At 43.3% G+C, this 13956-nt stretch overlaps 1 protein-coding gene across 1 annotated transcript in view; it reads left to right on the top strand.

The window, feature by feature from the left end:
- KMT2A (lysine methyltransferase 2A) overlaps nt 1–6536 on the top strand; it is a 107327-nt gene extending 100791 nt beyond the window's left edge. The window contains exons 31-36 of the mRNA XM_073657031.1: nt 1327–1401; nt 1992–2166; nt 2251–2358; nt 2442–2525; nt 3002–3131; nt 4828–6536. Of these exons, the coding sequence (XP_073513132.1) occupies nt 1327–1401; nt 1992–2166; nt 2251–2358; nt 2442–2525; nt 3002–3131; nt 4828–5103 (848 nt within the window). The 3' untranslated portion in view covers nt 5104–6536. The remainder of the gene's footprint in view (nt 1–1326; nt 1402–1991; nt 2167–2250; nt 2359–2441; nt 2526–3001; nt 3132–4827) is intronic.
- Nucleotides 6537–13956: the final 7420 nt, after the last annotated feature.

Raw genomic sequence — 13956 nt, 5'->3', positions numbered from 1 at the left:
TGTCAGAGGTTCCCTGGTGACTTTCATCTTTTCCGTATCTGCTCTTCCAAAGTCCCCTCCACTTTCCTTTACGGTCTTGTAAAGCCAGTGTCTTTTCAGTTCAGGTCAACCATGAGCTAAATGTAAGCAAGAAGTCTTATTTCCTTCTGTGATTGGAAGGCCGATGTCAGTGGTTCGGAGATTGACCAATCACGTCCATGGTCTAATTTGTCTAGTTTCCTCCCTGTTTTCCAGTCTAGACGTGGGGCCGGCCTTTAGTCTGCAGAAGCTGGTCCTTTGTCCTCCTTCCAGATGGTTGCATTCCCTCCATACTGGCCTTCCAGGGTGTCACGCACAGTGTAGGAAAGACAAAGTGCAACACGTAGGAATGAGAAGAAGGGTGTCCAGACACTAGGGAAACGGGGGAGGAGTGGAGATCTCCTACGCTGATCTAATATCACCCTATCTCTCCTACCGTCTCTATATTGGTTCCTCACCAATCGCCGAACAGGAAACCTAAGCCCTGTATTTCCCTAGAGCTAGGCCCTGAATAGGGAAGGGGAGGAATGAGCACTAGTCAGACCCTACTATAAACTAAAGACAACCAGGGAGACAAACACGGGGGGAAGAAACTTAGATTGAGCCAACTTCAGAGAGATTACACCACATGTCCTCCAAGCACCAGGGAGGAAGTAAGCACACTGCAATAGCTCCAAGCCTTCACAAGGAACTTGCGAATATCACCGGCGCCGCCCTGTAGCAAACTGAAAGTATTTTAAACTCCCAGGCCAGGGTGTCAATCAAAGCTAGAGGGAGGTAGCCGCTGGGTCCTAAAGCAAGACACATTTAGGAAGGAGTCTGCAATGCCAAACGAAGAGATCTTCTGCAGCCAACTGCAGAGCGTCTGTCTGTCACATCTGACACACCCGTGACACAGGGCATTTGTGGGACTTGCACCAGTTCTTGAAAGTTCTTTAACTCCCCCGTCTTTCCAGATTCTTCCGCTTACCTCCAGTTGACAAACCCTCTCTCCTCCGAAATTACAGCGCCTTCTTCCCAGGTAGTGGGGCATTGCTCAGGCTGCAGCTATCAGACGCCACCTGTTCCTTCATCCACACCTTCTCTACTTTCTAATGGAGCTCACCTAAGTAACGGTGGGGCCTTTATTGCCAAGGGCCACAGAAAGTGGTGGCTCAACCGACAATGCAACAATGCAGTTATTAAATCGCTGCAGTGATGTATCCAGTTCTACACACTGTACAGTTATATCGCTCCTGTTACATTATTATCCCTGTGTTAAAGAAAACAAAAAGTTGCATTAATATTTTTTTTATTTTCTGCTTGCAGAAGCCTGGAAATCTCTGACTGACAAAGTACAAGAGGCAAGATCCAACGCAAGACTAAAGCAGCTGTCTTTTGCAGGTAGAGTGAATTTAATTGCCATGTCATAAGCTAATGCTGGGACTTGCTTAAATGGGTTGTCCAAACTCTGTGACTGCAGACTTGTGACTCCTCACAGAGTGCACTGTCAGGATTCTCCGCTGCCAGCGCTGAGAGCGGATGGTCATGTGACTGCAAGTATGTGACTTGCACGCTTAAGACCACATTCAGACTAGACTTGTCCAGCCTCACTCAATACACATGAGGCCGGGCACCTCTAGTCAACATGTGACCGTATGTATGCAAATCATATACTTGCAGTCACCAGTTTGCCCGCTCCCAGCCCCTGAGAATCCTGACATGCACACTGTGAGGATTCACAAGTATAGAGTCACATAGTCATTGCAAACTTTAACCCCAAGCCTGGACAACCCCATTAACATTCATCGTACATTTAATATTACAGAAGTGTAGTAAATGGCAGACGGTCCAGACCTGATCATTTTGTCATTTTCCATGCCATGACTTCTTTATGTTACAGGTGAATCCTCACTATTGCTCTGCTTCGTTATTAGCAGATGTGAGTTTTAGTAGCCGTTGTACTCTTCATTATTACTTCATTAATGTCGCAGGTGTAAATGGGCTCAGGATGCTGGGAATCATACACGACGCGGTGGTGTTTCTTGTGGAGCAGCTCTACGGTGCAAACAAGTGCCGGAGTTATAAGTTTCGCTTCCACCGTCCAACTGGAGAAGAGGAGCCTCCCATCAATCCTCATGGGTCAGCACGGGCGGAGGTAAACCAAAGGTGAGCAAGGAGTTTTAGCTGGTATTTTATTTATTTTTCCTAAATTCGGTGGAATATTAATCATACACCCTCTCTGCTTAACAGGAAATCTGCCTTTGACATGTTTAATTTCTTGGCCTCCAAACATCGGCAACCTCCGGAATACAGACCAAACGATGAGGAGGAAGAAGAGGTGCAGCTCAAGTCTGTCCGGTAAGTTGGGGTCAGCGTTTGTTCCCTTCCAGTAGAGCTGCCTTGCGACACAGAATTGTAATGCACGACTCCTCTCTCCATAGGAGGGCCACCAGCATGGATCTACCCATGCCCATGAGATTCCGGCATCTCAAGAAGACATCTAAAGAGGCTGTAGGCGTTTACAGGTACATTTCTATGTGGCAGTATCTTGAAGGATATGGAGACATTTGGTGCAAATTTGGACTTAAATGCATTTACTGTAGCCTCTACATCCTCTGTGTAGAAGAGTGCATGGCTGATGCATAATGAACTACCAGTGACCTCTCAGTGAGCTCATTCTGATGGCAAGGCAAATTCAGTATTACAGTGTATTGTGCCTTTCGGCATATCTAAAGGTTTGCAATAAGATGACAGACCTGAGGGCCATTATTGGGCCCCTGGCTGCCATTACAATCTATCGGCATTGTGAGGAGGGACAGATGGTTTGACAAGATGCCATCCGTAACCAGCAGCAATAAGAGGTTAAACAACCGTGATAGCTGTGATCTCCGATCCTGTCCGTTGTAGCAAGGAAGCGGCCCTCTGATTACAAGCTTCCTTTATTTACATATAAAATTATAATCTAGATTACACTTTGGTAAATGGATTATTTCCTGCTCAGATCTCCAATTCACGGCCGGGGTCTTTTCTGCAAGAGGAACATTGATGTTGGAGAGATGGTGATCGAATATTCCGGGAATGTCGTCCGTTCTACATTGACTGACAAGCGAGAGAAATATTATGATGGAAAGGTGGGTATTGGGCCCTTTTCATTTATGTTTCCTTTCCCAAAGCCAAGGGTGGGTATTGGGCCCTTTTAATTTGTTTCCTTTCCTTAAAAAAGTTAGGAGGTCTAATCAGAAGACAAAAGAACAAGGTAAGCAGAGAAAAGTGATCTATAGGCAGATAATCAAACTTTATTATTCGGGTGGGAACCGTCTCCTTCAAAGAACTTCTAAAAAACAGAATTGAGTGTTAAAAAAATAAATTAAAAATTCTACTTTTCTTCGTGCCATTGGGGGAAACATCATGAGACATCACTGAGCCGTCCATAGAGGATGGAACAATCAGAAACCAAGCCAGATAAGGCCACCATACTTCCAAGAACAGCGTCCAAGGATGTGAGCCCAATTTATAAAGCTTGGTGAACGTGTGCAGTGAGGGCCACATGGCCGCCAGGCACAATAGAACAACAGTAGCCTGATGGTGCAAAGCCTAGAGAGCCTTCACCTAGAGCACATGATGCCCACCCTTGAGCAGGTTTTCCACTCTGATAAAAAAAAAAAAGTCCTTCCATGGACCCTTTCAAACACCAAATAAAAAGTCATCATGACCAAAGGAGGATGTAAGAGGCCTAGATCTTCAAAGTCCAAACTAAATCCTGGACTTGGAGAAATCTGGTGAACAACCTCAAGAAGAAGACCAACAAGGCAGGGTTCCTGATGAAGGTAACAGCTGAACAAAAAAAAAAAATTTCTGTTGAGAATATGAAGAGTGATGACTTGTAGGGGCCTCTAGGGCTGGATTTATTTGCCATGGATAGAAAGAGGCCTGAATGGAGAAGAAGCTTGAGCCGCTCCTTGTAGGAAGGTCCTTTAAGTTTGGTTTAGGAGCCAGTGGAGATGGAGAGAGCGGAGGGTATGGCAGCGATCCAGATTCCCTGAAGAATGGAGAGGATTCTAGACATAATGACAAGGTGATCGGGAGGACTGACCAATATAAAAGAAGGAAAAGTTGCCCTCAACTCAACAATTCTGATGGGAAGGGTGATTTCCTGCAAGGACCATAGGCCATGAGGTGTAAGGTTTTTGAAGGTCTTCCTTTCCTACTTCCATCCTCGAAAATCAACTACAGAAAGGTATGCATCAGCCACTGAAGGGAGAGGAAGCAAAAACCCTACAGAGGACAAGGGACATAGCTTTGAAGGAAGACTGATCTTTTGATCTAGGGAGTCCCGGAGCAGATGCATTTTGGCCAGAGTCTCCCTTCTATCTACTGTAACTTGACAGAAAAATATGCCAAGGAACGCGATTCCCTGAGGTGAGAAGAAAGACTTGTGGTTTTTCAACCATCTGAATGGGGACAAGGTATCGAGAGAGTAATTCAAAGAACGTTCTGTCCTGGGTGGTGCCTTGAATCCTACCATAGCTGTGATGTTCACCCCTCTGGGACAAAAAAGTGCCATGACCTGGGAGAGGACTTAGGGATGACCCATTGGGCATAAATGGGAGAACACATCAGTCCTGTTTCCCAGCTTAAAGAAAGGAAAGGGAGCAAAACTTAAAATCATCATGGAGGTCCTTTTGTACTGTAGAGAAGAGGTATATGGGGGGTGCGGCACTTCTTGTGGCAACATCCCACATCCACGATGTCTGTGCCTTAAAAGATTAATATCGTTATAAAAGTGTCACGAGCACATAATTTGTTACTGTGTTTTCTCCCCTATAGGGTATCGGCTGCTATATGTTTCGTATAGACGACTCGGAGGTGGTGGACGCCACGATGCACGGCAACGCCGCTCGCTTCATCAACCACTCTTGCGAGCCCAACTGCTACTCCCGAGTTATCCCAATCGACGGACAGAAACACATCGTCATATTTGCGATGCGTAAAATCTACCGCGGGGAGGAGCTCACCTACGACTACAAGTTCCCCATCGAGGACGCCAGCAACAAGTTAGCGTGCAACTGCGGGACCAAAAAATGCCGCAAGTTTCTCAACTGATCTTATAGGAAAAAACTTCCAAGTTATAAAGAGAACAGGGAAGGGAGTCGCTCCCGATACGCAGGAAGCATGCCGCCACCGATTTCTCCACATCGAAAGTTTTCCGTTCACTGCTCCGTGGCCGAGAACGCATTGCACGACCGAATAACATCTGTATATCCATAGGGCACATGCTGTAACGTAGAAGGACCATAATTAATGGTGGCGACTTGCAGCATAGAACGAGCATGGTGTATGTGTATACTGCTTTGCTGTCACACGGCAGTGATTTTAGTAGTTTTTATATTTTTTTATTTATTTTTGTATATGTATCCAACTTTGCATGGCACTGTTGGGAATCCAAGTTGTGATTTTTTTTTTTTAACCCGGTGGACTCTTCTTATCTACCTTAATAATAGGGTACAGAAGACCACCTCATACGAGGTCTGCTGTAGGAAGATGAACGTGGGCACCTCGGCAGAAAGACGAGACGCGTTTGTAGTCCTAGAGAATTTTTGACACTCATGTTTTTTTTTCTTTTCGACTCTCTTAGGAGAGCCAAATTCCTGTTTACCTCTCATCCTTCACCGAGGTACGTTCCTTCTGATCGTAATCGGAAGGATCCTTTAACAGCACTGACTAAAGGAGGCAAAATTTGAAGGGAGCGGAGACCCTCAAGGCCTCCGAAGAGGTTCAGATAGGCTGTCGAGGGGAAGAGGGTGTAAAGAGATTGGAGTTTGTGTAATGACACTCAGGAGCTGCAATTATCTTCGGGGCATTAGATAGCACTGACTTCTGGAAAAATCAAGAAAGACCGGATAATGTTATACCCTAGAAATGAAAGCGACCGAAAGGTTTTAAAGCATAGACCGATCATCCTATTTTGGAGGAATCGATGACATGGGGGCAGCAGAGACTTTCCGCTGCAACTCTTAAAAAAAAGAAAAAGACCCCAATACTTTCGGAATGAATTCTCGCGGAAGATCGCAAATGTAATAATCAGGAAAACGGTTCGGAATTGCCCCCAAATTGCAGGAAATTCTATTTATTTTCTATTTAAAAGATTTGTGAAATCATGCAATACGAAAAACGTGTACTCTCTCTACAGGAGCGAGGAACAGGTTATGTTTACTAATCGGGGGGTAGGTGGGTGGGTATGTGGGGGGGGTTTCTTGACACTACCCAGGACTTCACTGCCCCCCCACCCCTTTATCGCTACCGAAAATCACATTTCAAACACCCCCTTTTAAAGTGTTTAAACCACAGCTGGAATCGAGAACGAGACGAAAACGCTCTCACCACTTTCCGACACCCCACCCCGATGTGTATTCGTTCACCTCCCACCTTCCGTTTACATCATCTTTTATGTTTCGTAGTATTTAAAACAACAAAAAAAAAAAAAAAAACAAAGAAAAAGAAAGACAACAAAAATTTTTTTTTTTTTTTTTACAAAATGTAAATACTCTATATTTTTCTATTGGAAGCACTTAATTATCGCTAAGAAAGCACTTAAAGCGGGGGGATGGGAAGTCTTTTACGAATTTGGTGTATTCAGAATTATTTTTGAAAAATTTTTTTTTTCTTTTTTGGAGGGGGGGGATCTGTGAAATGAATTATTTTCTCATTGGCTGCTGAAGAGGTAACACTTGTGATGATATTGAGACATTCGTCGTTATTGGCCTTGTTACAACTGCGATCGTCCCCTCCTCTTGTATAATGGGGGACGATCGTTTTATCATTACCGTAAGACTGCAGAATCTGTACGGATCCTGATGTTTAGGAATTGTTTTTTGTTTTTTTTTTTGTACATGAATATTAACCTGACTGTCGAAGGCTTCAGCATTATTTTGGCTGAGGTGTAATTCCATGATATCTGAAGACTGGGTCGAGGGTTTACGTCCATACCGATCTCTCAGGTAGAATTTCTTAGGTTACACGTAGAGCTGACTACTTGCTTGCTTGTTGCTTGAACCCTTTGGGACACAGGTGACTGGTTTACATATCGCGAGGAGTGTGCTGGAGCGCAGGGGACAAGGTCTCCGCTTACCAAGCACTCCCTTGGGCATGTTAAAGGGGTTGTCCCATAAACAACATAAACATTTGGATCGGTGGTGGTCTCAGTCATTAATAAACGGTATAGCAGTAGTGAGCATGTGCGACCACCACTCTCTCTCCCATGCTCACTTCTGCCTATTAACTTTGATTGCGGAGAACACCACCAACTGATTAATGGGGATGCTTAAAGTTCACCACTCCCATTCACACAGGGACCTTTAAGCCTTCCCCCAATCTCTGGATGGGTGATGGTGGTCTCGGCAGTCACAAAGTCTTTTGTGTGAATGGAGATATAGTGAGCAACCAATGGGACAACCCCTTTAAGCTCTGGCCATTGTTGGCCGATAAGGTCTACAAGAATTTTTTTTATTATTTTTCTTGATCATTTCAAGCTCTTGTCCTCCTTAAACATGGCGTGATAGGTTTTGTATGTTGGCGATAATCAGTGTAGCCCTGATAATGGAGGCGAGTACTTTACCTTTTTAGATCTTTCTTCAACAACCTGTCGAAGAATCCTTCGGTAACATTTTTTTAATGGCGCGTTCTTTACAGAATACTCCTGCTGCAAAAGCAAGAAAGCGTCTCGATTTTATTGACTTGGGGAATATTTTATATAGGACTTTCGTTTTTTTTTTTTATTATTTATTTTTTTCGAGCTAAGATAACTGACAGTTTTGAAAAGTCCCAACACTTGGCTTTCAGGAGATAGTACTGACTGACGATCGGTAGGTCCGATCTCCTGCTCTCCTGGCCTGCTTGTCTGTGCACAGGGTTTGTCACCTTGACGTGAATCTCCTCCTTTTATCATTGTCATTTTTAGGTAAAAAGTTCTGTTCTGATTAGTTTCTCTCTATGTGGTTGTAGAAGCCAGCTCTCTAATTTTATAGATGGTGCACCTCTGCTCCCATTGAAAAAAATAGCGGCTGAGTTTCAGTACCCAAAAACATCCATTACACAGTGAGTGTACGGAGGTGTGATGTTCCGGCGCTCTACGCTAATATTCTGGCTCCACAGGAGCTACAAACAGCTGATTGTGGGGGAGGCCGGTGTCAGACCCCCACTAGTCTGCTATATTGGGTCATCAATACCATAGTCCTGAAAAACCCTTCTAAAGATGACCCGTCACTAAGTGAAAAGTAGCCAGGTTTAGTACTCTGCTTTATGGATTCCTTTATATTTTGTACTTTTTATGGTCTTTTTTTTTTTCCAAAGGAGGTGTTACAGGATCCTCTGAGGCAGGTCTGTAGCCTGCTCTGCTTAATTACCCAATGAGCAACACCCCCTCAAATGTGTATGTATATACATACAGTGGGGAAAATAAGTATTTGATACACTGACAGTTTTGCAAGTTTCCCCACCTACAAAGAATGGAGAGGTCTGTAATTTTTTATCTTAGGTACACTTCACCTGTGAGAGACAGAATTTAAAAATAAAAACCAGAAAATCACATTGTATGATTTTTACATAATTAATTAACATTTTCTTGCATGAAATAAGTATTTGATACAATAGAAAACAGAACTTAATATTTGGTACAGAAACCTTTGTGTGCAATTAGAGATGTCAGATGTTTCCTGTAGTTCTTGACCCAGTTTGCACACACTGCAGCAGGGATTTTGGCCCACTCCTCCATACAGATCTTCTCCAGATCTTTCAGGTTTTGGGGCTGTCGCTGGGCAACATTGAGTTTCAGCTCCCTCCAAAGATTTTCTATTGGGCTCAGGTCTGGAGACTGACAAGGCCACTCCAGGACCTTGAAATGCTCCTTATGGAGCCACTCCTTAGTTGACCTGGCTGTGTGTTTCAGGTCATTGTCATGCTGGTAGATCCAGCCAGGACCCATCTTCAATGCTCTTACTGAGGGAAGGAGGTTGTTGGCCAAAATCTCGCAATACATGACCCCATCCATCCTCCATTCAATACGGTGCAGTCGTCCTGTCTCATTTGCAGAAAAGCACCCCCAAAGTATGATGTGTCCCCCACCATGCTTCACGGTTGGGACGGTGTTCTTGGGGTTGTACTCATCCTTTTTCTTCCTCCAAACACGGTGAGTGGAGTTGATACCAAAAAGTTCTATTTTTGTCTCATCTGATCACATGACCTTCTCCCATGCCTTCTCTGAATCATCCAGACGGTCATTGGCAAACTTCAAACGGGCCTGGACATGTGCTGGCATTAGCAGGGGGACCTTGTGTGCCCTGCAGGATTTTAATTCATGACGGCGTAGTGTGTTACGGTAATGTTTGAGACTGTGCTTCCAGCTCTCTTCAGGTCATTGACCAGGTCCTCCAGTGTAGTTCTGGGCTGATTCCTGATTTTTCACAGAATCATCTTTACCCTAACAAGGCGAGATCTTGCATGGAGCCCCAGACCGAGGAAGATTGACAGTCATCTTGTGTTTCTTCCATTCACTAATAATTGTGCCAACATTTGTTGCCTTCTCACCAAGCTGCTTGCCTATTGTCCTGTAGCCTATCCCAGCTTACTACAATTTTGTCCCTGGTGTCCTTAGATAGCTCTTTGGTCTTGGCTATGGTGGAGAGGTTGGAGTATGATTGAGTGTGTGGACAGGAGTCTTTTATACAGGTAACAAGTTCAAACAGATGCAATTAATGCAGGTAATGAGTGCAGAGTAGCAGGGCTTCTTAAAGAAAAGCTAACAGGTCTGTGAGAGAGAATTCTTGCTGGTTTGTCGGTGATCAAATACTTATTTCATGCATTAAAATGCAATTTAATTATTTAAAAATCCTACAATTTGATTTTCTGTTTTTTATTTTTAGATTCTCTCACAGGTGAAGTGACCTACGATAAAAATTACAGACCCCTCCATTCTTTGTAGGTGGGAAAACTTGCAAAATTGTCAGTGTATCAAATACTCATTTTCCCCACTGTACACACACACACTGTATACATATACACATTTTATGAGGCGTTGTTCATTGGAAAATTATACAGAGCAGACTAAAGACGCACCCCAGAGGATCCTGTGAGCATCCATTAAAAAAGAAAACCTTAAAATATATAGTGTGTATATAGTAATATATACACACACAAACCCATTATAATCTGAATAATTAAATTAATGAAGAAATGCCTCATACGGCCACATCAGTGAAAAAATAAAGTTATGGCAATGGAGATAGGCAAAGACCCGGAAAAAAAAAAACAATTTTTTTGCTTACTTCCACATCTGTGGATGAGCTGGGCAGGTGACGTCACGTCTGCAGCTACTTGCTGGGTCGTGAGTGCACCTGCCCTAAATTGTTAGACTCAGCAGATATCTGTAGACGTGATAGTACCAGCCATACTCAACTTTCGACACACAAGCGTGCTGGATTACTTCCTTAAGTCACAGATTCTGGCAGCCTACAGTAACCACTAGGGGGCGCTTACTGTATGATTTAGACAATGCACCCCGCGATACAACTGCATGCATGGTCGTTACCCAATATGTTTGGCCTAAAATGACATGATTAAAGGTGAACATTCACTTTAAAGGGGTATTGCCTTCTCGTACACTTTTGGCATTGTCCTGAATGTCCATTAGATTTGAGCGCCAAGCATCTCTTTTTGAGGACGGTGCCCTGTTTACATGCCGAGGTCACAGGCGTTTTTTCCCATTCAATGTTTTTGGAGCTCGTTTGCGAATATTGGCGCTCTAGTGCACGCTCTCTGCTACCGCTTGCTCCGTATACAACACGGCATCAGTTTCTGACATGGCTCCAGGTCTTCTGACACTAATGGCCATTTTTAGTATTTAGGAGGGCAGTGGTAGGAGCGGACAACCCATGTTTAAGGCCGACAAGAGCCCCGTTGATATAAAATAGGAATTTAAGCACAGCCTCTTAGTGTTACGTGGCTCTAAACCACAAAGTCAGGAAGCGTGCCTGCATCTTCTTACTCCAAATCTGAAGCTTCCAGCATCTAGAACTGTCGTCGTCAGGCGGCCATCCGCCACCATCGTGCATCATACCGTAACGTCGTCCGCAGTGTTTGCATCCAACAGTACAGAACCGGTTTCCGTTTATTAACCACAATGAATTTCTGAATCTCCCGGGCGTCCATCGTGCAGCAAGTGAGCGACGCGTTAATAAGTCAGGCTGCAGCGTGGTCCCCAGAGATCTTATATATAATCATGACTTGTACAATAAGGTTTTTCTTTATTTTTCTGCTAGATATTAGGTGGATAGAGCTCGTGAGGCATCAGCCTCTCAACATTTACGTAAAAAAAACCTGGTGTTCTTGTAATCTTTTAGATATCCGTGGCTTTAAAACTGGCCTGTATAGCAGGTAATATATCCGCTGACTCGTATAACTGCCATCCGGTGTAACCCTCTCTTCCTGTTTCCTGCTGCTCTTCCAGAATCTTTTTTTTTTTTTTTTTTTTTTCCTTTTATTTTTCTTTTGTTTTTAATGAAAAACGAAAATTAAAGAAAAAGGAAACTGTTGTAGTTTTATCAGTGTTATTTAAAAAAAAATATATAAAAAGAATAAAAAAATAAATAAAATTGTCCATTTGGACAGAACTGAAGGAAAATTAAAAATTGTACAACTGTCAGATCTGAATGTAAAATGTATATAGTTGTAAAAACTAAAGAGAGGAGTTTTAAACATGTTTGCTTTTTTTTTTTCTATGCACTTTTTTTTTTTATTTAAGTGATTAGGTTACTTAATAAAAATGTCCAGTTTCTTGATGTACAAATGCGTTTTAACTTTTTTTTGGGCATTTATTAGTGTTGGTAGAGGGAAAAGTTGAGCAAAAACAAATGCAGGATCTTTGTACAGCGGCCAAGGCTGTAGTCTGTGGTTACCGAGCTAGAGCCCTACGAGCCTACTCCTCCCGGCCGGCATCATCCGATTAGTAGGTCTGATGCAGCTTCATACCTGTGGCGCCATCTGTACAAATCAGAAGAGGAGCCAGGGATGCTGATGGGAAGAAAGAAGTTGGCTTGGTAGGGCTTTAGTCAGTTAGATAGGACAATTCCTGTTAAAGTGCTGCCACTAGACAAAGTTGTTGAAGCGAAATGCGTGTCACATGTGACAGCGACCTGTGAGGCTCGTCTGCGTGGCTCTACGACGGGTGTTAGATACCTACGTCAGCATGTTCTGTTAGAGTTAGAAAGCTGAGCTTTTCTGAGCGTGTGGAGACATGTCTGGACGTATAACAGACACAATAGAAGTTCAGTCTGATGGAAGCAACAGGATGGCAAGTGCAGTACAGAGCAGCTCTACAAAGAAAGTGAGGGATTTGGAGCTTTATTCTGTGATTAAATTCTTTACAAAAGGAAGAAAAGAAGCCTAAAATAAATCCACTAAAGGATGATTACTTGGTAGTAGGAAGGTGCATCATCACCATATACAGTAAAATGTTTTCGGGCAAGCAGTTTAATCAGCGAATCAATTGAAGATGACTCCCGTTCAATGAGACCCGTCGTCGAAGCATCTTTAGAGGAAATGTGCCTAAAGTGGAGGCCGTGATTTTGGAAGATCATCAGGTCAAATCAGTGTTATAGCTCATGAATTGGGCATTTCAGTTGGTAGGTTTTCAGTGTCGTTCATGATGTTTTGATAACGTTAAAGATCAGTTCCTGCTGGGTGCCAAGAATGTTGACACCTGAGCAAAAACACATAGTCAATAGAATTCAAGCATGCTGCTTAAAGAAAATCCAGGCGACTTCTATTCTCTAATTACTAAGGGTGATGAAATGTGGGTCCACCACCATGATCCTGAAACCAAACAAGGTTGTGCAATGGAAGCACAAGGGGTCACCAACTCCAAAGAAATTTTGTGTTCAGCCTACTGGAAAGATCATGGCAACAGTGTTCTGGTATACGAAAAAAGTTTTATTACTAAAATTCATGCCACACAAGACTACAATTACAAGAGACTCCTATGCTTCAACAATGGAGGTATTACATGAGGCAATCAAAGGGAAACGCTGTGGGAAGTTGTCAACTGGGGTGTTGCTGCTTCTCGACAATGTGCCAGCTCACAAGTCTCTCTCAAATCATGGACCTTAACCATCCACCCTTCAGCCCAGACCTGGCACCCAGTGGTTACTTCATTTTGGAACCTGAAGAAATTGTGAAACAATTTCGTGATAATGCAAAGAGGCAGTAATAGGGTTTGTGTAGCAGCAAGAAGTCTTTTGTTCTGAGGGCATCCGATCACTGGAGGCGAAGTGGAATAAGTGTGTTGAACTCAAGGGGGTATTACATTGAAAATTAAGATTTTGGGTACTCTGTAAAATCTGAGCCTTCATTGGGGTATACAGGAAACCATGGGTGTATGCTGCTGCCACTACACAACAAAAAGTTAGCGCCTCCCCACCAGTGTACACCCAACCAACTGGAACAAAGTTAATCAGTTAGTGAGAAAGCAGTAGGAGAAGCAACATAAAACAACATAACTTTATTTAAGGGCTGGTGCTGTTTTCCCCAATGAAGGCTCCAAGAAAGAGATTTGACGGTGAGCACCCAAAAGCTTAGTTTCTCTTATGGCTTCACTGGGGGACACAGGAAACTAAAAGCAGTCCCAAGGTTGGGCAGAAGGACAGTGCCCTCAAGTCTGAGCTCAGTCTACTGCAGCCTGCAGGACCTTTCTACCGAGGTTCAAGTCAGACCATGCGTAGGTGTAAACCCTGTAGAACTTTGCAAAGGTATGAATGAACAGAAGGAGGGGAGTGTGCCAGGAAAAAAATACAACTGTCTTAATAAAAAAATAATTAATTTTATTACATACATTTTTAATAAATATATATACAGAGTAATTTAAGCAAACACTGAAAAACAGACATACACCTAAAAAATTGGTAGGTG

The sequence above is a fragment of the Phyllobates terribilis genome, unplaced genomic scaffold (genome assembly GCF_046119375.1).
Source record: "Phyllobates terribilis strain yellow unplaced genomic scaffold, ASM4611937v1 Scaffold_12__6_contigs__length_324123572, whole genome shotgun sequence".
Lineage (NCBI taxonomy): Eukaryota > Metazoa > Chordata > Amphibia > Anura > Dendrobatidae > Phyllobates > Phyllobates terribilis.
This window is presented reverse-complemented; position numbering and strand designations above follow the sequence as displayed.